The 24,973-nt window shown below is 43.3% G+C and overlaps 1 protein-coding gene across 1 annotated transcript in view; it reads left to right on the plus strand.

Annotated features, from left to right (window-relative positions):
- Hus1-like (Hus1-like checkpoint clamp component) overlaps positions 1 to 24,973 on the plus strand; it is a 60,615-nt gene that overhangs the window by 12,700 nt on the left and 22,942 nt on the right. The window contains 4 exon segments of the mRNA XM_067103922.1: positions 5,061 to 5,195; positions 5,198 to 5,269; positions 13,904 to 14,013; positions 24,376 to 24,658. Coding sequence (XP_066960023.1) covers positions 5,061 to 5,195; positions 5,198 to 5,269; positions 13,904 to 14,013; positions 24,376 to 24,658 — 600 coding nt within the window.

Genomic DNA, 24,973 nt, shown 5'->3' on the forward strand with positions numbered 1-24,973 from the left:
TCTTCTTCACCTGCTTTCGTGCCTAAAGATCCTTCTTTTGCTCATATTAAGAAGCAGTTAGATATACTGGGCCTACTTCCTAAGGCTCCCTCTTCGCATAAGCCTTCTGAAGACCTTATGTTGTCTCCTGTTTCTTCAGCAGAGGAAGTAGTAGTTCAAGACCCTCCTCCTACAGCATATGCTTCCCTGATGAGGTATTTTCTGGCAACCTTCTCCTCTCACTTCCAGCCAGCTGCTCCAGTGTCACCAGCTTCCACGTTTCTGATGAGAAACCAAATGGATTCTAGTCCGCTCCTACCTCAGATGGCTCACTTGTTGTCTGCAAGAAAGGTGCTCAAGGAGATAGAGGATTGGTTGTCCGTTGAGAGGGAGCAAGGCAAGGCCGCTTTTGCCTTTCCCCCTGCAAGACTGACGCACAGGAGGCATCTCTCCTACTCGACTGGAAAAGCTCCATCCTTGGGAGGTGCTGCCTCTTCCCAAGGTGACTTCTCAAGTTTGATTGACTCAGCTCAACATTCGGCATTCTCCTCGGCTAAGGTTTTCTTCTCTTCATCAGAGTTTGACCATCTTGTGAAGCACTTGTTTAAAGTACTGGAAGTGTTTAGCTTGCTGGACTGGTCGATAGGAGCGCTTGCTAGGAAAATAGAAGATCACAGCGTTGTAGCGACCGACTTGTCAGCAGATTGGCTGGGCATGTTATCCTGGGTGGATAAGGCAGTGAGGGATGGCTCCTCTGAAGTAGCGGGTCTTTTCGCCACTGGAGTTTTGAAGAAGAGGGAGTTGTGGTGCTCCTCCACCCTGAAAGGAGTGACATCTGTCCAGAAGTCTGCGCTTTTGTACTCTCCCTTGGACAAGCAGTATTTGTTCCCTCAATCAGCAGTTAAGGAGATTGCCACTGATTTGTGGAAAAAATTGACACAAGATCTGCTTGCACAATCATTGAAGCGCCCCAAGGATCCTTCTGCCTTTTCAGTCAAATCTGTCGCTCCTCTACAGCAGCATCCTTTTGGGAGGCAGACAGGGTTTCTTGAGATCCCTCTCCAAGGTGTGCTTCTCCTTTAAGTCGATCAAGAGGACTTCAGCCAAGACCTCTTCCAAAAGGTGACTCTATCCTTCATGCGCCCGTGGGAGTCAGGCTCTTCCTTTTCTGGAAGAGGTGGAGTGCCAGAGGAGCGGAGACTTGGACAGTCAAGGTTCTCAAAGAGGGCTGCTCAGTCCTGTTCCTAGAATACCATCCTCTCATGAATTCACTGATCGCATTGACGGCGTACTGGGAGGGCTCTGAGAAGTTCGTAGCTCTCATGGAGGAACTGTCATCCCTCCTAAGGAAAAGGGCCAAAGAGGTAGTGGAGGACTGGACTTCAAGAGGATTCTACATCCGCTTGTTGGTGGTCCCCAAGTCATCTGGGGGATGGAGACCTATCCTCAATATAAGCACTTTGAACTTCTACATACAGAAGACAAAGTTCAAAATGGAGACAAATCAGTCAGTGTTATCTCCAAGTTATCTCCATCCAGCAGGGCGACTGGATGATAACACTCGATATGCAGGACACATATTTCCACATTCCAGTACAGGAAGTACCTGAGATTGGCTTCAGGAGCAGTCTCCCAGTGTCGGGCTCTATGCTTTGGTCTCTCCACTACCCACAGGTATTCACGTGAATCCTATATCCCCTTGCTGCTAGATGGTTTCATTTCTTAGGTATCAACATAAGTCTATACCTTGACGACTGGCTCCTCTGCTCTCAGTCACAGGAGCAATGCACAAGGATCTGCAGACTACCCTTCGTCTTGCCAAGGAACTTGGACTTTTAATAAATCAAGAGAGTCTCAACTAGCCCCAACTCAGAAGATTCTCTATTTAGGGATGAGGATCAATTCTGAGTTTTCGGGCTTTTCCCTCCCAAAAGAGGATAGAGTCCTGCCTTCAGTCAGCACAGGACCTTCTTTTGCTTCCAGTTTGTTCAGTGAATTAATGGATGAGTCTGCTGGGAACCCTCTCATCCATAGAACAGTTTGTGAAGTTAGGAAAACTTCATATGAGGCCCCTTCAGTTCTTTGTACAAGCAAGCTGAAACAGAAGAAAGCAACCGGACACAGTGACGTTCCCAATTATGAAAGAGATAAAGGAGGACCTCCGGTGGTGGACATCCAGAGAATGACTTTTAGAGGGAAAGTCTCTGCAATTGCTGAGCCCTGGCCTCTCCTTTTATGCAGACGCCTCAGACCAGGGTTAGGGAACCCTACTGGACACTCTGGAAGCTTCCGGCACTTGGTCTCCGGAGCAAAGGAAGCTACACGTAAACGCCAAGGGGTTGTCTGCCATTCATCTCGGCCTGAAGCATTTTGTGACAGCATTAACGAACAGAACCGTGGTGTTACATTCTGACAACACCATGGCTCTCCCCTATATCAGGAATCAGGGCAGAACCCACTCGTTTTCCCTTTGTCAGGCAGTGAAGGAGCTGCTCATTTGGGTAGACCAAAATCAGGTCAGACCTACCACCAGATTCATCCAGGGAAAGATGGGCGTCTTGGCAGACGGGTTAAGTCACAGGTCAATTCCTCCCAACAGAGTGGACCCTGAACTCGAGTGTCTGCGACAGCCTCTGGAAGTTGTGGGGTAGGCCGACAGTGGACCTGTTCGCCACATCGAAGAATTACCATCTTCATCTGTTTTGTTTGCCAGTCCTGGATCCTCAAGCATGACCTCATCATCAGGCTGAAAAAAACAACAAGGATGAGAATCAATGAAATTATAATAAAATGAATTGTCATAATAAATCTTCAGCAAAAATACTAAATTTAGTACATATGTAGCTGAATTCTATCTTTTTATCATGTTTTATTCTTCATTTTTCATATTTTACCATGAGCTTTAATCCAAACGTTTCCACATTGGTTTATTATCCGTACTCTTTATAAAAATAATGAAATACAGTATATTTATAGGTATTTATTGGTATATATATATATATATATAGATAGCTCTGGTTAAACCGGACTATCGGCTAAGATGGACACCCTGCCCCCCCAATTAGTCCGTCGTAATAGGAGTTGACTATGTATATATACATATTGCAACAAAGGAACCTTCTTTCCAAGCAACCTCACTGGCTTTCAATGATAATAATGTGAGAAATATTATAAGAATAAAACTCACTTTACTTATTTTTAATTAAAAGAACTGTGGGTTTCATTTGCCCCTTCACCAATTCTCTCCCTTGTTCCTTATATGGCTAAGACTTTAATACCTCCTCTGTTCAGAATGACTGCATAAGATCCTTATTTCTAGGTGCAGCCTTGGAAGATGCAAATCCTTGCTGGTGGCAGACAACTGGCAAAAAAAGAGGAAGTGCTCAGCCCCTAGTTCCAGAACATATGCCTGCCGCCATACACCCGGGAAGGACCCCACATGCATGACCCTATAGGAAACATGGCGGGCATTGACTTCAGCGCCATCCACAATGATGCCCAGGTGTAATCCCCCGATGTTATATATATGGGCCACAACACAGGAGTTGGAGAGAGAAGTGCTCAGAACTCCACCGGGGACACTTGCTGTCCATCACTCTTGCCTGTCCCTTGTACTCCCTCCACGTGTCTGACCTCAAGGCTCAGCCAGTACACCTTTGTAAGTGGCATCTCTTTATTTTCCTCCTTCCTCCACTGACTCCCTTGGACAAGGACACCGTCATCCTGAGGAAGGTAATGTATCAGAATAAGGTTTCTTTAGTCAGTCACAATTCTGTTATTTCTCTTTTGAACTGAGTTGTTTGGTACCATCTGTGCATTCCCTCAGTTCCCTTTGAGCATGTCATTGCTTTTGCATGTAACTGTCTTGCATCTCGTTACAGATCGGCTTGGCTGTGGAACCAAATCTCGGCTCTATCCCACGTGCAGTGGCCTTATGCCACCCCTTAGTCTACCCCTCTGTGATGTTCCTGTTATGAAGCCATCATCGATGTAGAATATATCTCCTGTGTAGGATTCATTTATTTAGCAGAACCATATCATTACCTGCCCATAATCCTTCATTCTTCTGGTCTGTTTGTTATGTAAATATAATAAATTAAAAGAACCCCTTAACTTTGTATAATCTTTCCCTTACATGAAGAAGGCCCTAAGCCAGCATTTTCCCCTTGATTTATTCATCCACGGATCTGCCTTAACTAGTCTCATTTAGTCAGGTTTTTAGTTAAAATATAGTAGTTTTTCTTGGTAATGTAAAGAACTCCCTGTGATCATCCGTTGCAGCCCAGAATCCAGTGAGTATCTAAAGCAGAATTGTAGCAATATATATATATATATATATATATATATATATATATATATATATATATATATATATATATAATCATAGCTACAAATCGTTTAATATATATATATATGGAGAATTATAATTTCATATATATATATATATATATATATATATATATATATATATATATATATATATAATATATAATTTTTTTTTTTTTTCCCATTCTCCAAAGCACTCAGTGAACTCTTTGGTCCCAGTGCTAATATTCCATTCCATTCCTTTGTTACAGGCCAGTGAGAGCTGATATTCAGCTCAGTGGTCTGGAAAATTTATTTTAATAATAATAATAATCCCCTTCGTGCAAGGCAACAGGGATCATGGCAATTCTGTGATGGTTCTTAGTCCAGTTAGTTGAAGGGGACTGACCTCCCACCTAAGGAGTAAGTTTCCTTTATAAAAGGTGATGACATGTATTCCTCTAGGAACTTGATTTTGAGTGATACATACACTCTTTTTCATAGGTCTACTAACCAGAGCCTTTTGTATACTAATCCCATTTCTGCCACCCTTCTCAGTCCCTCCAACCGAAGGAGAAGTGAACGTGGCGGTTGGTGAGTGAGGGAGCACCCAACACTCAACCATTATCTACACTTGTTAACCGCCTGGATAACCACCTTGTTAGCATGTTTTTGACTGTTTCCAGTTTGGGCTGAAAGATATTCCTATATTATTAAAAATTTGTTATATTTAGCTTATTTGTAAAACTATAGCTGAACTTATGTTTTTCTTCCAGATATTGTAAACACCATAGCAAGGATGTCTAAAAATTGTGTCATGCGCATTACAAAAGATCGTATTTATTTTATCATCAATGAAGCTGGTGTATCTGCTGGGAACTCTCCAGGTTTGTGGGCAGAATTAGATCAAGGACATTTTTTAATGAATATCACATGGAAGGAGTATCAGAGGAAAATAATGAAATATTTCTGGAATTGCAACCAGGTACAGTAATTTTATTTATTCATTTCTCAGTTTTTTTAAATAAGCACAGTAGTCATGTCAAACTGTTTATGTAATGGTAACAGTAACAGTAATCACACTGGTGTAGTGTAGTCAGTTGGAGATCCATGCAATTGAATGTGTACTTAATGATGATATTTTAGTGTGGAAAGTGTTGGACATCTCAAGAAATTTTGTTCAGAACTCTTCAGAGTTTCTCTTTAGGGAGTGTTTGTTTGTCAGGAGGCTGGAGACTATACTTGTGTCAGTCACTTATGCTGTCATCAGTACTTGTACTTTTGTCAAATAAAACTCAGCTAAGATACCAGGAATTTGAATAAAAAGATGTGGGCATATTTACAAATTATTCATCAGTAAGTCTTTTTAGTACTTCGAAATCACTTCATAGCTGCTGATATTTTAGAGTAATGAGATCACTTTATAGTGGAAATTTCAAGATTATTTGGAAATATGTATGAAGAAAGGAATCAGTAGAAAAGATGTGATTTAGATAGAGCCATTAACTTTTCATAGGAACTAAACATGCAAAAAATGTATTAGAGTGCATCGTCTTGTACCAAAAATGCATCTGGGATTGTTGGCCATCAAAATATGAATTCATGACAAATCAAAGTAGGTAAAAACTGCCATGTTCTTCGCAATTGGGCCAAAATGCAATGTTAAAAGTGCTTTTCAAAATGTCAGACACACTAACAGCCTCTCCATAATTTCCAACTATAGTGCTTGCAACTGAAAGAATACAGTACTGTATTAAGTTTTAAGAATAAAAAAAAATACATTTGGCCTTGACTAATTTTGATATTGTGCATGGATCTGGGCACTAATTATTATTGGACATTGTATAACCTGGAAAGTTATCTTCTCTTTTTTTCTCTTGCTTACACAAGTTTTTATATTGTGTTATAGAAGAAATAGCCACATTCAAATTAAAAACGTGGGACTGAAATTTTTATATATGGTTTGTCTCCCATTTCTTTGTGTGTGTGTTAAATGTGCATACTATATTTGATTGTCTGGTTACCACGTACAGTTTAATAAGAAATTAAGAAATGTTCTTCGTAGACTTTTAAAAGGTCTGTGACTACGGGTATGATTTATGATGTAAAGCCTATGAATACAAGAAAGAAATTCATAGTACAGTAGTTGAATAAGAATTCCTAAAGTGAACAGCAAAACATAAAGATTTCATAGAGCTAAGTTAAGTTAACTTAGATTTGAATGGTGAGGATTACTATTAAAGATATATGGTTAAGAAGGTCTTGACAGTATTGTATATTGTACTGTATACAGTATAATGTTAAAAAAAAAAGTCTGCTTAAATAAAAGTACAAGAAATTAAGTATTGTAATTTAGGATAAACTGTCTCAGGGTTACTCTTATTTTGTATAATGCCAGTTTCCCCTTAGACCAGTGGTTTTCAGCCTGTGGGCCATGGGCAGTCCTGAGGGGGGCCATGCCACGGACATCTTCAAAATGATATTTTAAAAATGCAAAATCATTTACAGTAAATGCAGGCCAGTGCTTTCTTTCATAAATGAAAATGTATAACTAATAAAGTGATCTGAAAAATAATTCCATAAATGAAAATTTAAAACCAATAAAGTGTTTTGAAAATGCTTTATAATAATTCTGTTATCATCATTATACAATTCTGAAGGGCAGTGGGCCGAGTATATTTAGGGATGCCAGAAATGGGCCATGGGCAGGGCACGAAAAGGTTGAAAACCGCTGCCTTAGACTGATGATCTGGTGTTTGGGACCTAAGTGTGTGAGTGAGTAAGGAGTGGGATTGTTCTTGATTTCCAACATATCAGATGAACTTGTGTTCTGCTCTGACTCACATTGACAAGTGATGCCAGTAATTGTTGCCTTTTGAAAGACAGTAAACAATAGTGTCCAAAACCAAAGCAAAATCAAAAGTAACTTAACACTAAAATGTGTTTAGTCATTAGATGCACAGTACACACAGTATATTTTTATATAAGTAACTTACCCAGTAATTACTTAGCTAAGAGTTTCCAACTCGACGGCAGCTTCAATTTTGAAAATCACAGTAGCAAAAGTCTTTTGTTCATGTAGGTGACTAACCCCGCCCAATTTTTGGGGTAAGAGAGAGGAACAACTCAGCCAAGAGCTTCACTTTTGTTTCTGCCGGCTTAACTGCAACACGGTGTTAAGAAAGCAGCTCAATTTTGGTTTTCATCTTGAGATTCTTACCTTTTGGTGATGTATTTTCGGCTGTGGTAGCCTTCGGCTTTTGTATTTGAATTAATTGACAGTGTTTTTTCCTGATTTTTGGCTATTGTTCTTCTAGGAAATTTACTGATTTTGACTTGGTAGCTAGTAGCTATGTCAGACTCTAGCGCATTGAGTATTAGGTATTGCAGCAGAGGCTGCAATACTCACTTGATTAAAGCATGTAGAGGACAAATATGTTCAATTGACTTGACGTGAGGAATGCTGTGAATGGGATGAGAAGAAATGGAAAACTTTAGTTTCTCACCTGTCTAAGTTAGAAAGAGATTGTAAAAGGAAAGCGGCTTCTAGAGCTGAAGTTAAGTTAGTAATTCAAGATATAACTCAGGAATCTAGTGATGTTAACATTCCTATTATCTCTCCTGGTAAAGTAATCACCCTTTTTTCCAGCCCTCCTCCTGTACCACCAATCTCTGCTCCTGGTTCCCACACTCCCGACCCAGATTGCTACGCCAGCCTCAAATTGAAATTTGGTAAGAAGTTTGATATTTTTGCTAGCACAGTGGCACAGTTGGGTGAATCAATGCGTGTCCTCATAGACAAATTCACTGAAAAGTGTTCAAGTGAAGTGTTAGTGGAGGCAGTGGCTGCCCATCCCACTGACTCTCCTAGGCAAAGGTCACTGCCATACTCCCCCATCCCCTGGAAGAGGCATACTGGAGGCCCAAGGGAGGTTGGTGAGGTCTGCCCATGGGTAGTAGCCCCCCTCAGTTGCAACAAAAGACAGCCATTGGAAAGGCATGTCTGGGGTTCATTATCTCTCATCCAGTTTGGGAGATTCTAGCCCTACTCACGGGCGCCAGTGGAGATTCTCAGACGAATCTCGTCCATTGGAAAGACACGCATTGCTCAGGGACCAGTCCCCTCCGTTGTACGGCAAGAGGTTCAGGGAACCATCTGGTAGTCCAGAACCATCATACAGCAAATGGGACAGTCCTGAACGTTTTTCACAGCCCGTAGTTCCCAGACCGTCATCAGTGTCCCACAAGCACTCTAGTTCTTCGTCCAAGTGAGGCTCTTCTTGCGATCATTCACGTTTCTCATCTGAGCGCCCAGCAGGGAACTAAGAGCGCCCATTGGCAGCCGAGCGCCCATTGGTGGCCGAGTGCCCAGTGGCGCCCACACACCGTTTGGCGCCCTAGATCCCTTCAGCGCCAATACATTCTTCCTCGCTTGAGCACCCGGATTGTTCGGCACTTGTTCCTGTTTTGTTGCCTTCTTCATCAGAGGGGAATATGGATTCGACAACGCCCTTTTTGGACCTTTCCTTGGTACCACTTCAAAAGCAGTTGGATAATATTTTGGGTATTCTTAAGAAGTCAACCTCCTCTTCTTCTACAGTAGAGCCCAAAGATCCTTTGCTGTCCCCGATCTCATCAGAAGAGGAGGACTTAGGACATGAATCCACCCCGTTGGCTTATGTTGCTTTGCTGAATTATTTGTTAGACAATTTTCCAGATTTCTTCGCGCCAGCAGCTCCTTCTTCTCCGGCTTCCTCATTTATGATGAGTGGCCTGCCTGGTGATTCGTCTAGACTTCCGAAAGTGATTTTATCATCCTCGTCTAAGAAGGCTATGGGGGAAGTGGATAACTGGCTTTCAGAGAAAAGACGTCAAAGCAAAGCGTGTTTTAGTATTCTGCTGTCTTGTCTCTCGGCTAGAAGGTATCTATCGGTTGTATGCTACTGGAGAAGCTCCCTCCTTGGGAGTAGCTGCATCCTCCCAGGTGGACTTCTCTGGACTCATCGACAAAGACTGTGTTCTCTGCCATGGAGGTGGACCATTTACTGAAGAACCTGTTCAAACTATTTGAGGTCTTTAGTTTTTTGGATTGGTCCCTTAGCAAAGAAGATAAAACATTTGGATCTTCCTCAAGAAACTCACAGGACTTTGCTATTAACACGGGGTCTAGGTTTGCTGTTGAACCTTCAAAAATCCAAACTGATTCCTTCTCAACAGTGTTATAACATCATGAATAAATACTTTACACCAAAGAGAAAAATTCAGTTCGCTGGAGGGGAAGAGAAACCGATAAAAGGGACCCAAATTCTATTGTCAGAAAATGGGAGACCCATTGCCTACATGATAGTGGATAGGTAAAAACACGATCTCGACCCCAACCAGCAACACGGTAATTTCTCCACAAAAACAAATTCTCCACACAAGCTCCAAACTATATGGAGAAAATATTAAAACTAGGAGAATAATATATAATATCAAAAAGGTTGTGATTGAAGATCAAAACGGGGAGAGGCAAACATACAGCACACACTGCATATGATGCAGCGCTGCAAAACGATAAGTAAAATCTGCGTAAAACCAAAATTATGTTGCCTCTAAGACCAACAATCCAACCAGAATTAGTACTCAACTTAGATGGTGAGAAAATCTCGGTGGAAGACATGATGAGCTGCCAAAAAAGGGAACACAATCACCACACAAATTTAACGTGTTCACGCAAGAAGTGCTAATTTTGGAATGACGTGGCGGTCTCGTGATGACGCCTAGTGGGTGAGCGGGTGAGTATCCTTGGTTGTGGATTTGTAGCAGCACATCCATTTGGGACTTTGAGAATAGAGAAGTCTGTTGGACGAAGGCCTGTGGTAGTGGTAACAGCTCACCCTTAGTGTATATCGACATCTATTATAGATGAGCAAACCGGGGGTGGTAACCCCGGCATTCTAGTTAGCTTTTTTCTCTGGTATATGTAGCAATTCTTATACCTAGAAATGTGCTAAATGGAACCAATTTCACTGGGTGACACAGGTCTTCCCCCAGAAATAGATTTTTCCTTTGTCAAAATCCCTTATTTGGGGATAAAGATCGATTTTCAGAATTTTTGTGCTTCTCCATCCCCCAAAAAATAGAGGTGTGCCTGAAGAAAGACAGTCTTTTCCTTTCCCTACAGACTTGCTCAGCCACCCTATGGATGAGTTTCCTGGGCACTCCGGCATCGATCGAACAGTTTGTGAGGTTGGGAAGGCTGCATATGAGGCCTGGACAATTCTTTCTAAGAATCAGTTGGGATTGAAAGATAAATCAAGACTTGTGCATATTCCTGATAACACGAGATAAAGGAGGGCCTATGTTGGTGGAACTCCGCAAGCAGACTATCGGAGGGAAAGTCTATCCGTAATGAACCCCGACCTAGACTTCTTTTCCAACGCTTCGGATCTAGGTTGGGGAGCTCTCCGTGGGGGAAAAGAAATTTCCGGAGTATGGTCCCAGCAGGAGAGAGGTCTTCACGTCAACCTGAAGGAACTAAAAGCGATCCATTTGGGATTGCAACACTTTGCGAAGGAAGTCCACTACAAAGTAGTAACAGTACATGTGGACAACGCAAGAGCATTAGCCTCATTCTCCCCTTGTGAGACAGCCAGAAGTCTCCTGCTTTAGGCAGATCAGAACCAGACCCAGCTGTTAACACGGTTCATTCAAGGAAAGTGCAATGCCTTAGCGGACATGCTCAGTCAATGCAAGCAAATACTCCCTACAGAGTGGACTCTGGACCATCAGGTGTGTTCCAACCTGTGGAAGTTGTGGGGAGAACTGATGGTAGATTTGTTTGCAACTCCCAGGAACCACCACCTTCCCCTGTTCTGCTCACCCTTTCAAGATCGTCAAGCCTAGGCGACTGATTCGATGATGCAGAATTGGTCCGGCCTGGACATATATGCCTTCCCTCCATTCGGGATGGTAAGGGAGGTCCTGAAGAAGCTCCAGTTGCACCAGAGCACTAAGATGACATTGATAGCTCCCATTTGGCTGAGGAAAGAATGGTTCCCAGAACTATTCAAGCTACTAGTAGACTTCCCACGACTTCAGGCAATTCCAAGTCTACTCAGACAACCCCACTACAGGAAGTTTTATCAAGGCACATCCACTCTGGCCTTGACAGGGTTCAACTGTCTGCATTCTTGTGAGCGAAGGGCTTTTCAAGGGCTGCATCAGAAGCTATTTCTAAATGTAGACGACATTCTACTAACAAAGTCTACCAGGCAAAGTGGGCAGTCTTTAGACTATGGTGTAAGAAGAATAACATCTCTTTTCTAAAACCACTATAACTCAAGTGGCAGACTTTTTTCTCTATTTGAGATCCACCAGGGCCCTTTCTTCTTCAACGATAAAAGGATATAGAGCTATGCTTGGCTCCATCTTCGGACACAGAGGGTTAGACATTTCATCCAAGCGGGATCTTTCAGATTTAATAGGTCTTTCGACACAACCAAGGTTAATAAGGAGGAGGTGTGTCCTTGGTCCATAGACATTGTCCTCAAGTGGCTGTCGGATTCTTATTTCGAACCCATGTGTTCACCCTCACTGAGGAATCTTGCAAAAAAGACTATTTTTCTGGTTGCTCGAGCCACTGTGAGGAGAGTAAGTGAGCTCCACGCAGTAGACAGAAGAATTTGTTTTCCCAGGGAGACGTTGTCTGTTCCCTTACTCTGGGCTTCTTAGCAAAGAATGAGAATCCTTCACATCCATGGTCTCATTCCTTTACTATTAAAAGCTAAATGGTCATCTTAGGTCCAGAGGAGGAGGAGAGAAGCCTGTGTCTGGTAGGAGCACTCAGATATTACATCAAGAGGGCAGAGAAGATTAGAGGCCCAGCAAGGAATCTTTGGTGTTCAGTTAAGAACCCTTCCAGACCCCTGTCTAAGAATGCTCTATCTTTCTTCCTATGAGACCTGATTCTGGAAGCACAGGCTCAAATAGGAGAAGATATCCTACCTGTGGTAAAGGTTAGAACCCATGACGTGAGAGCAGTTGCTACATCAGTGGTTTTTAAGCATAATCTTTCTCTTGCTTTGATGTTACAGACTACATTCTGGAGGTGTAAATCAGTTTTTGTTATGCATTATTTTTGCGAGACGTTGAGACAACTTATGAAGAATGCAGTACACTAGGACCATTGTCCATGGCTGGCGTAGTGTTCAGGAAGGGAATGTCTCATTGCCTTGGCACAGTGTGTTGAGTTCATGGGGAGCTTGGAGGGTGCAAGGCACCGAGAGTGCCCACCAGTTTTTCCTGTGTAGGGTGGTGGTTTATTTTATATATACTGTATATATATATTTTTTTAATGTGTGGTGTAGGTGACTATATTCTCTGGTTTCGTGTTTTTTTTATTGTACTGCGCCCTGGGCAGGGACATATATGTGTTGGCTTTGTTAATGATTGGATGTCTCAGTTGCAAAGAGTACATCATACTTCGTTAGTGATTGGAGTACTCCTCCGCTGCGAAGTCCCTCACTTCAGTAGAGGCGACCCTGGCTATGCCGCCGCGCTGCTACTCGGTTGAGATAAGCGCCAGCCAGAGGCAGTATCTACCTGTGCAGCTCTCTTACCAGGTAAGGAACAACAAGCATCATTTCAACGCTAAGCCTATTTATTATGTTCTCATTTCATTAACCTATTAATGTTTTGGGGTACAAGATGTCCATGAATCTCCTCTCCTGTCAATGTGGATTCAGCTAAGTAATTACTGAGTAAGTTACTTATATAAGAATGACAATTTTATGATAAAGTTTTATATATATTTACCCAGTAATTACAGATGGAGCCTGCCCTCCTCTCCTCTCATGGACATTAGACCATAAACAAAAGTAAAGCCCTTGACCAAGTTTTTCCTCTCTCCTACCCTGAAAGTGGGCCGGGCTAGTCACTTACATGAACAAAAAACTATTGCTATCACGATTTTCAAAATTGAAGCTGCCGTCAAGCTAAGTAATTACTGGGTAAGTATATATAAAACTTTATTTTATCATAAAAATGTCATATTTTTTAATGTATAACAATCCCAAATATGCTTAGTATGTCAGGTACAGTGCACTTATGTATCCTTTGATTATGTCCATCAGAACATTAAAGTGAGAAGTAAGACATATAATAACTTGGAAATAAGATATTTAGTGAATCTGTTGATAAATAATCTCTTATTGACGATATGAAATGATAATGTAAATATTTTGAATGAATTGTCAAGTCTCCAAAGACCACCCTAATCACTGTACAGTACAGTAATTAAAAAATTTTTATACTGCAAGGTTTACAAGAAAAAAATTACCTACCATTTAAACATTAGCCTTTGTGGCATATTTACTGCTAAGTAATCAAATTAAGAACCTTATTTAAAGGGTTGTTGTGCTCCTTTTGTGGGGAAGAGAAAGATGAGTGATATCAGAGTGACTCAGAACTTTAACTTTTCAGATTACATCATATGGTCATCTTTAGGGGTTAGATATTTAATGTTTGTTTTTATAACTGAATGGTTCATGGTACAATTCAGTAAAACTTTTTCATCTCTACAGTATTATGAATCTTAACATTCAAAGGAAATTTAATGTTCATATTTTGCCAACAGATAAATTTTCGAAGGTCCTAAGTTCGTTGAAGGTATCACAAGCAGCCCGTAGTTTGAAGATAAAGTTGACAAGAAGACACACACCATGCTTAACTCTAGAGGCTGATCTTGTAAGTTCAGTACTCTGTTTTTATTACCATCGAAGTTGTCTTAATTTTGCATTGTATAAAGTTAATTATTTGGAATGAATCTTACCTGCTGTTAAAGTTTTCTTATATCTTTGCACCGATAGGTGTGATCAGCATTTGCAATAAACAAACTAACGTTTGGCTAACCCACTAGGACTGTCTGTAATCACCTGTTTTCTGCCAGATGGCATTGGAATGTTTACAGTGTTGTCAGAATTCTTAATGCCATGTCCTTGTACAAACAGTGTGAATTAGCATTACAGGCAGTCCCCGGTTATTGGCGGGGGTTCTGTTCTCAGAGTGTGATGATAACAGAAAATCGGCGATTTTCGGCAATTTTCGGGGCTTATCGGCACCAAAAAGTGACGATTTTTGGTTATCGGTGCCTCTGTTAGGTATGTATCGCCGCTGATACCCAATTATCGGCACCGATAAGTGGAAATCATTGATTGTTGGCGCAGAAAATTGCAGACTTTCGTCGCTAGACAAGTGCCGTAAAAACGGATCACCGTTGACCGAGCATGCTGTTAACCGGGGACTGCCTAGTAATAATTTTGACTATTTCTGGATGATTTTCTCCTTGATGGTGTTGTGATTGTTTTCTGTTTTTGCATTATGTCACCTACAGCAAGCAAAGATAAAAGCGTTAGGTTGCGTAAGGAATGAGATTTTGTAAACTGAATGTTTCACTAGTATATGATGGCCTAGCTGTTTAGCCATGAGTGTGGTTTTGGTTCTCCTCCTCCATTGCCTGAAAGGTTTATTCCTCTCTCACTCTTGTTCTGCCTTCTTGTGCTCCCTATGTGGTTCAGGAGAGAAATAATAAGTAATTGAGAAACATTCTTTTATTGGTTAGAAATTTGACCATAGTGATTGACCTTTTATGGTATTCCTTGTGAGAGAGGTGCCGTGGCCTTGGTGTCTGTCTTTAGCCCACCCTCTGGACTACCCTGTTTCTGTTGATCTTATCCACAGATAGGGAACCATTGCATGGCTTGGAGCCAATATCAGTGCCCTTTGCCACCTCGCTCAGCCGTCCATTTTATCCAGACATTACTGTGATGACTGTAACCTTTACCCCCCTTGCTAAACCTAAACACACCCCCACTTAACTGAAACATCCCCACTAAACCTAAGCACACCCCCACACTAAATCTAAACACACCCCCTGCTAAGCAAACACATCCCCAGTAAACCTAAACACACACCCCCACTAAACCTACGCACACCCCACTAAATCTAAACATACCCCCTACTAAACCTAAAAAATTAATAATATATTGCATTTCTCTCTCTCTCTCTCTCTCTCTCTCTCTCTCTCTCTCTCTCTCTCTCTCTCTCTCTCTCTCTCTCTCTCTCTCTCTCTCTCTCTCTCAGCAGTTTATGAAGTGCAAACTAAGTTTATATCAGTGAATTGTGTTCAGTTGATTGCAGCCTATTATTCCATAATATTTTAATAGCAGACAACGAGTAGTTGAGAATAAACAATGAGTGTGCACAGTGCATAACTAAAATACAGTACAAGAAAGTGAAAACTTGCATTTTAATTGTTGTTTCTGTAATCTTGTAATGTATTAATATTTCTTTAAGTGTTATAGTACGATAACTCTCAAATTAGGCATATTATCTTAAGAGTCCTGGAATGTAACTCTTATTAATATTGTTTCTCATGAGAAAATTATGTTTAAGTGACACACCCTCTCCAGGAATGTAACCCATGTGTTACTCGAGAGGTAACAGTATTTCTGTAGGAACAAATATCAAATCTTGAATGTAATTTGTATTTTTCTTAGATATACAAACCAGTATCATTTATCATAATCCAACCCCAACCACCCCTCTTTGTCCTTGCAACCAACAGGAAAATGACTTGTGACAGAAAGTGAACGAGGAGTTGTTGGTACATGGTATACAAACCATCGGTACTTTGCATTAGGAATTACTTATGGCGAAGCTGGAAACGCCCATTAAACTCTTGAACAAGGTGGTTAGGCAGTAACTACTGTCAGGTAGGCAGGAATACCCACCTGCCCAGATGTAAACATTCCAGCTTGCTTTCGGCCATCATGCGTTGCAGACGTTATCGGAGCCCTATACCAGACTATCATTAATCTCTTTTTTCCCGGTGGGATCTTTTTTATATTTTTGTGTATATATTGTGTGCATTTGATATTTATTAATATACAAATCCACGATATGTGATAGCCTTGTGTAGGCCGTCATTCCCCAGCGTGTGTCTTGGGATTGGCGGCCAGGGTCATAATATTTTCGCTCCCCTTTCATTGACTGGGGCGTAACAAGTTCGCTCCCCTATAATAGGGCCTCATTTCCTCCATGTCAGGGGCATGACTGCATCCCTATTCTGACTTGTGCTGAGTGTTGCTCTTTGTTGCCTGCGCTGCGGAAGAGTAGCCAGGAGGAAACTTCGGAGGAAGGTTGCCGGGCGTCGTCACTAAGTTTCACTTCCACGGTGCCCTTAGTAGCCTCTCCTTCCTTGTCTCTCTCCCTATAGCTTTCTTCTTATGTCCCTTCTTCGGGAGAGATCTCTCATTCACCCTCTTCACTCGCTTATCAGGCAGAGGTTGCAGGGGGTGCCGGGGGGTCGGGCAACTTCTTCTCAGGGGTCTCCTCTCACTTCATAGGGCAGTTCCCCTCAGAGCGACAGGAGTCTCCCTCTACTCTCTACTAATCATCTTTGCTTTTTTCTTTCAGGTTGATGAGGTGGTGTAGGTCCACGTCGGTGTCTCAGTTTCCAATTCTGTGCCCCGTCGATGAGGATCGATTGCTATCATTTGCTAGCTCTCGTGTATGCTGTGGCACTGCCTCTGGTGTATCTGTGGTCCCGTCCTCTCCTGCTGTGCCTCTTATTTCAATTGCTCCTGTTGCCTCGGCGACCAGTCAAGGGGCATCTCCTCTTGGTCTCCTGCTGCAGCTGCCCTGATCGTTCCTGTCGCTGCTAATGTCATTCCTGTACCTCCTGCTGTCCGGACCAATCCTTTAGCCCCTGCCTCGACTGTCCTGATTGTGCCTGTTGCTACTCCTGGTGTTCGTGTCCTGGACCGGTACTGTGTGCTCCTTCCAGGTTTCGATGTTTCAGGTATACTTACTTTACATGTCCACCATCCTGTAGAAGATGTCGGAGTAGAGGTTAAGGAAGACACCCTTTGGGAGGAAGCCGCCATCTTCTTCAGCTTTATCTTCGACTACATCTTCTGCTGCCTCTTCCCTTCTTCTTCTGAGGTTCAAGGGGGTCCCAGGAAGCCGGATAGGCCCCGTCGGCCGAAGGAGAGGAAGGCTGCTTCTTCCCCTTAAGAAGTCCTTAATTGGATTTCTAGGAGCTGCTTCCTTACGAAGAGGCATTGGGTCTCTTGTCGGCTCTTACCAGCCTTCAGGCTTGGGAACCGATTTGCATACCCCTGGGTTTTGTTTCGGGAGCTGCGTGCCCTCAGACTTTGGGTTGCACTCCCATCACCAGTGCCAGGGATTCCGCCTCTAAGACTGGTGCTGCTTCGGGCACTAGTTCGCGAGCCACTCTGAATGCTCAAGATTCTGTAGAATATTGAGTATCCCAAACTGGCACCGGAGTACTCCCCCTGTCCCAGTTCAGGAGCAGCGTGAGAGAAAGGGCTGAGACACCCAGGTGTCTCGGCTCTTCCTGCTAGCACTCCAGGCGCTCGCGGAGCACTTACCATTGCTCGGTCAGGTCCCCAACCTGGTGTCTCCATTCCGATGGTTTGAACGCCTGGAGAAACGGAAGAGGTTCCCTTTGGGAGTCCTGTGGGACTTCCAAGGGAATGCATCTCTCCAGGGAGGCAATAGTACTCTTGTTGGCTCTTCCTGCCCTTGGGTGGGAGCCGATTTCCTTTCTCCTCATGGGTCTTACCTTTTCAGGGGCTATGAGCGCGCTCTCGTTGCCAATCCTTAGAAGTCTGTGTCTAAGACTGGTCCTGTGCCTGGCCCTTTTTGGTTCTTAGGAAACCAAAAGGAAACCACTCCTGATGATTGTTCTTTTGAGATTCGGTAGTCTTGTAGGGCGCTTGGATTCCCTGAATCACAAGCGCTCACTTGGCGAGAGGCACAGGACGAGAGAAGGTGCCAAGACACTCAGATGTCTCAACACTACCTGCCAGCTGCTTCAGTTGCTTGGTCTGGTCCCATCCTTATGTCTTGGACGCAGAATCCCCCTTTAAACCACCTTCTCGAGGGGCTTCGGCCTCGAAGGAGTTTAGAGTTTGGGAAGTCAGCACTAGCTCACGGCAGACGAGTTCCGCCCTACATAGCTTCCAATCACGTTCATGCGATCGGTTCGGCTCCCTCATCTCCAGCTCGGCTTGCCCTGCTTGCCACCCAGTCCAGATCATGTTCGTGTGATTGGCTTGGCTCACCCCGCTTGCCACCCAGTCTAGATTGCGTTCGCGTGATTGTCCTGGCTCGCCCCGCTTGCCACCCAATCCAGATCGCGTTGGCTTGATTGGTTTGGCTCGCCCCTCTTGCCACCCAGTCCAGATCATGTTCGTGTGATTGGCTTGGCTCACCCCGCTTGCCACCCAGTCTAGATTGCGTTCGCGTGATTGTCCCGGCTCGCCCCGCTTGCCACCCAGTCCAGATCGCGTTGGCTTGATTGGTTTGGCTCGCCCCTCTTGCCACCCAGTCCAGATTGTGCTCAAGAGTGGGCCACCCAGTCTAGATTGCGTTCGCGTGATTGTCCTGGCTCGCCCCACTTGCCACCCAGTCCAGATCGCGTTGGCTTGATCGGTTTGGCTCGCCCCTCTTGCCACCCAGTCCAGATTGTGCTCAAGAGTGGGCTCGGCTCGCTCGATTTGACCCAGCCCACTCGGACCAAGTGAATCGAGTTCTTGACACTGTCCGAGTGAACTTTCTGCTCTTTCCAGGAAGGTGCTTTACCACAGCATAAAAGCTCTTTTTCCCCCTTGCTGCAGTCATCACCTTTGGTTGATTATTGCTCACATTCTGCCTCTCCTGCTGGTCTCCTGGCAGTATAGGTAGGAGTGCTCTTTCCTCTTTCTCCTCACCTGTTCTCTTTCCTCTTGGTCGTTCCAAGAGGTGCGAGACGGACAGAGAGAACTCCGATGAATTTGTATTTCTTCAGAGTTTGGGCTACTGGGATTTACGTTTTGGGATCATTCCCCAGATCGTCTCTTAGTACACCCAGGCAGTTGAGGGGGGTGTTCCTTGGGATCTATCAAGGTTCTTCCTCCAGGGAGAGAGGAATGGGAGTTTTGCGCTCTGGAAAGCATCAAGGGTCTTCTTCTTCAAGTTGCGATCAACTTTGTTTCTTGGAGAACTTTGCGCCGATTCGTCAGCGCGAGGATCTCCGGGACAGGACTGCGGCTCCCCATATGAATAATCTTCACCACCAAGCTTCCTTTCCCTTTTCTGCCTCAACAGAATACGATTCTTTTTGCCTCAGAGGTGTCTTATGCCAACTGCAGGTTGTCCTGACTAAGCTTCATCCGGACTCGGGTCTCTCGCTGCTTCTCCTTGGTGTGAAAAGTATTCCCTACTGCACTGAGAGGTGGCGATCCTGGAGGACACTGCTTGGTTTCCTCCAGGCAGTCTCCTGATGATCCTTTACTTTTTAAGGCTTTTTCTTCTCAGATGTGACCATTCCTGGAGAGGACTCTGCCTTCTGGATACTGGTCCTGTCTGGGGATGGGTCTTACTACTCAGCACCAGGCAGCAACCTGTGGGCAATTCTGGTGCTAAGAAGAGGGACTTTGTGATAATTTAGATCTCCAGTTTTTGTAAGCCCCTAGTCAGCATGACCCTTAGGAACAGGCCTTTACTCGGTTCTGCCTTTCTCTTTCAGAGATTTGCCAGATACCACGGTAGTCAAGGAACGTGCCAGAGCACAGTCTTGTCCTCCGAGCAATAGCCAAGACCCTTGGGTCTTTGTAACCTCTTGTTCCGACCTTGGGGTCAAGCAAGCCCTTTCTCGACTCCCTAAGAAGTTCCAGGCTTCGGAGGGAGATCACAGAAACACAGCCTCCTTCTTCCCTTCTGGGAAAGTGCGCCTACTTTTGTCTCTTTCCACCCTCTTTTCCAATCAAGAGGAGGGCAGAAGGAAAGGGAGGAAGAGGGATCGACCGTACAGTTCTCCTGCTGTAGATGAAGTGATACCTGTCGAGTCTCTAGACTCGACAGCGACATTGCCAAGACCTGGTAGTGGATATCCTTCAGGAGAAGTATCTGCTTCCCTTCAATTCTTGGCACTCTTTCATCGAACTTCCATCCTGTCTCCTGTCCCATGTTCCCAATTTGGGAAATGCCAACTCAGCTAGAGCTAGTCGTCTTCAGTCTCCTATCATCATTGCAGAAGCTTCCCTGCAGGTCAGCTTCGCCTTCATTCTCGTTATGGAGAATGAAGGAGGTCTGTTTCCAGTCCTCCATCCTTTTTTCCCCTTTGATGGATGAGGAAGGATTTAGGCTAATACTTGATTGAAAGGAACCTTCAAGTATGCTTGCATATTCTCCTCGCGTCATGCATCTGTTCGTGGATTGTCTTTAAGGTGTCCGACCGAGATAATAAGTGCCTCCTCATCAACATCCTGGAACTCAAGGCCCTCCGAGAATTTCAGGATGGGGTTTTGGGGCACTCAGTGGTGTTGTTGAACAACAACACCACGATAGTGGTATATGTCAACAAACAAGAGGGTATCGTTTTCCCTCCTGTTACCTCAGTTGACATTGCAAGTACTCAAGTGTTCTATAGCGTACTCAATAGTTCTGTCAGCCAGATACATTCCCAGAGGGGATGTATTAGCAGGAAAGCTCGGCCTCTGGTTCAAGTGACCAGGACAGGATGCTCTCTTCACTCATTTCTTCACGGAGAGATTGCTCAACTGAGGGATTCGTATTGTCTTAATGTTTGCCTCCCGGCACAACAGAAGTCTGTGGATTTTCTGCTTCTTCGTTCCTGACCCATGGGTCGCTACGGTGAGGCATGTTGACCTTGTGGAAAACCTCGATGTCTGTGTCTTCCCTCCGTATTTATCTGATTAGCTAGGTGTTCAACAAGCTTTGATCACCCTGAGTTTAAAGAAGAGTACTGGAAGACCTCGCCTTTTGCCTGACCTGATAGCTCTGCTTCCGAGGCATCAATAAGAGTCTCCCTGATCCAGCCTCCTGTGTCTGCTACATAAGAAATGGTTCCTCAGGCAGTACATCCCTGTGTTTTTCACGACTAGAGACTATCCAGCTTCCCTTGCAAGCTTAGGCTTTCTCACCGAGCGGCAACAGATATAGCTGGATATCTCTTGCGGTCCTCTGCAGTACTGTTCCAGGGATTGGAGCAATCTTCACTGGTTGTTGTCATTGACGGGACTTCTTCTCCGGTCAGAGTCGCTCTTCAGTAGGTCGTGGACTTCCTCCTCTTCTCCGTCGAGGGTTGCTTCTCTCCAGTTCAGTTGTGAAGGATGTAGGCCCCATTCAGCCTAGTCTTCCATCTGAAAGTAGCCTTTTTCTCCTCAGTCAAGATTTAAATACTGATGTGAAGCTTCTTTCAGTCTCTCTGTCCCAGGGACCCCAGGTCCCTGAGTGGCATGTGACTCTCATTTAGGATTCCTGTCTCGTCCTTTGCACGCGCCCTTGCGAGAGTTGTCAGACAGAAATCTACCCTCTCAGGACCATCTCTCGTCTCGTTCCAGCCTTGGCATAGAAGATGGACGATCTTCATGGACCTTTGATGTGAGCCTACAGGAGAAGGGGATCAATGGCTCAACTCCTTCTCGGATGTAGTAGCGGGCTCCGAATCCATCAGCATCTATCATCTATTGCCAGGTTCGAGTCCCTCTTGGTCCCCTCCTCCTTAGACTTTGTAGTCGATGGGCCAGATCAATCACTACTTTGTCTTGTTAGGGTGCTGTGGTACTTCCCACAAAGGCTTGACATTCATAACCTGGATGTTGTCAACGTTTTCGCTAGTACTGACTCTCCCAAGAAAAAGTGTCTAAGGACACGTCTTTCTCCTGGCTTCGTGAAGCAATCGAAAGAATGTACTCTGGAGCTGGCGACGACGACACCTGTGCACTCCACCCAAGAACTCATGAAGTCAATGGCTCGGTCCATCCCTTGTTTTCCGGAAGATTCTGTTGGTCTGTAAGCAAGATGTGGTCTCATCAGACCACACTTATGTCTTCATCCTTCAGGTCTTTGCCCACAGGCCCTTGGAACCTTTTTTCCTTGGTCCTGGGGTGGCTGCTCAACAAGTTGTGTTTTCTTACCCGGCGCCTTTAAGAGGACAAGTAGCATCTCGCCCAAGGTGTTGGTTCTGGAAGTGAGAAGGATTCCGAGAGTGACTGGCTTCTCCTCCTCCTCCTTCCTCGTCCTCCTGCTTCTCTTCCTTCAAGCTGAGAATAGGACTCAAACCGACACTTGCTGGAACCAGCATCTGATGCGGTAAGACTACACATTGAGCACTCATTCTATTTTTCTGTCAAGAATCATAGAAGCAATCCCACTCCTTCCTCTAGCAAGGGAAGGAAGGAGACTCTGGCAATAAGGAAAACCCTGTTTCAGGTCTATACTTCTTCTGACTCTTTAGATTCTTTCCAGCCTTTTTCGTATGAGTTACAATTCCTCACTTATTCGAAAAGGTCCTGATGTCTGACATGTGGTCTTGCAGTTCCTATACTCTGATCAATATGTCAGAGACATGGTACTCCTCCTTGCTCTTTCAACCAGGAGGAGTAGCCCAGGTGTGCAGAACTCCAGTCAGTTCAAGAGACTCACTCAGATTCCTCCCTCCAACCAGTGAGTCTTCCTAATTTAAAGGACCATGGTTTGTATATCATGTAGGAACAAAACATATTTTTAAATAGTGAATTGTATTTTTCATAACTGTGCAAATCTGAGGTCCTTTACATTATACTTTTATGCCCACCTCATGCCACCCTTCAATCTGAACCAGGGCTGAAAGGCAAACTGGAATGTTTACATCTGGGCAAGCGGGTATTCCCGCCTAAATATCCGCCTACCTGGCGGTAGTTATTGCCTAACAACCTTGTTCAAGAGTTTAACAGCCATTTCCAGCTTCGCCATAAGTAATTCCTTATGTAAGGACATCAGGTTTGTATAGCTAGGAAAAATACAACTTACTTTTAAAAATTGTGATTTTACCACTGCTCTCCCCTCAGTGACTGCTGCACCTTACTCTGAAGATACTCCTATAGAAAAGGCTCTGGTGTGTATACTTAGGAAAAATACCAATTACTTTCAAAATTTATATCTGAGATAGCTCAGAAAATAATTTATAGATATTTTTGAAACAAGAGGATGGTAGAGTACACAGGGAAAATGGGTAATGATACAGATTTGATAATCACCTAAGATTATTATTACTATGTTTGTTATTCAATAATTGACCAGACTGCAGTATTAAAAGTCTACGTTCTACAGCTTGCTTTTTCATATAGCAAAGGTAGTACAGTAGTAATAGGGTGATTATAAAGTTTACCGTGGTAATAATTTAGAAGAGGAAACGTCAACAAACAATAGTTGTGGCTGTTTATGAAGTGAAATAATAAGAGGATGATAAAATATTTAGGATAAAATATCATTCAGAGAATAGAGAAAAACTGAGTTTTAGTACTTTTCTGTAATAAATTTTACTAACAAACTTGTCTGCTTAAACTCTCTAAAAATTTTGATCATAATGATTGACAACAGTGCTTAGTTTTTTATTTTTTGGTTTGAAATACTATTTATCCATAATGTATTTTGTAAGCAGAGATCATTGCTACAATTTACTTTTGTATTTGGTTTTAAAGGGTCATGGATGAAGTTTTGAGGGCACACCTTCAGATGTTAGGATTTCATGTACTTGAAACCAGTTCTTTGCTCAGACCAGTGGCTAACAGTTACCCCATCTTTATCAGGGGTTTGGATTGTTAGAGATATAATTGCTGTTCAATTTGTATATTGTAGTTTAATATACCATGTCCATTAACATATGTAGTGGAAAGTACAGACACTACCCTACTTCCGAACTTTCAGAGATACGAACAGACAGGGTAACAAGGTAAAATTGTGTTTGGAGCATTCCCCTTTGCTGTTTGTATATTTAGTCAATAAACTAACTTACTAACTTCTGTTCTTTGCAAAAATCCTTACTAGCAGAATAGGCACCCAGAGCAAAATCTGAATGTAAAGATCAACAAAAATTATGCACTACATATCAAAAACCAACATACAAACAAATCAAGATACAAGTGGCCGTTCGGAATGTAACTTATCCATAAGTAGGGTGGTGTCTGTATATTACTTAATTGTAATAGTAAGCCTCACAAGTCATATCAAAGTTTTGTCTCATTGTTTCACTTGCAGCCAACACTTTCAATTCACGCAAGATTGGTGGTACATGACGTGCCAGTGCAACTTATACCACGAAGACAGTGGCAGTTGTACAATGAACCTGAAATGCCTAACTTTGGAGCATCAATATATCTACCTCCACTTCGTCAACTGAAACACATTGTGGAACGCATGAAGTCATTATCAGCGCATATATGTGTGTCAGCAAACAGATCGGGCAAATTTATTGTCTCGGTAACTAATGATGATGTAGATGTCTCTACGCACTTCAAACATCTGTCAATGCCAGTTTGGGGTAATAATGCAGTACAATGTTGTTTTATATTAATTCTTATAGAATGTATATTTATAGACATAAATATGAACCCCTTGTTTTACATTTATCTATAATGGTCAAACCATTTTTTGGTGTTTGCTCATTAATTTGCAAAGCAATCTTCCACAGAATGGAATGCCCACATAAGAAAAATGAGAATAACAATTGTAAATCAATAAAATATATTTCTACTTAAACAAGTACACCAAACTGAAGAACGTGTGTACTGTAGATGTAAACAGCAGCATGTCAAAAACCTTAGGCCATCATGTGTAATATTTGAAATTAATATTG

Source organism: Macrobrachium rosenbergii, chromosome 5, assembly GCF_040412425.1.
Source record: "Macrobrachium rosenbergii isolate ZJJX-2024 chromosome 5, ASM4041242v1, whole genome shotgun sequence".
Classification (NCBI taxonomy): domain Eukaryota; kingdom Metazoa; phylum Arthropoda; class Malacostraca; order Decapoda; family Palaemonidae; genus Macrobrachium; species Macrobrachium rosenbergii.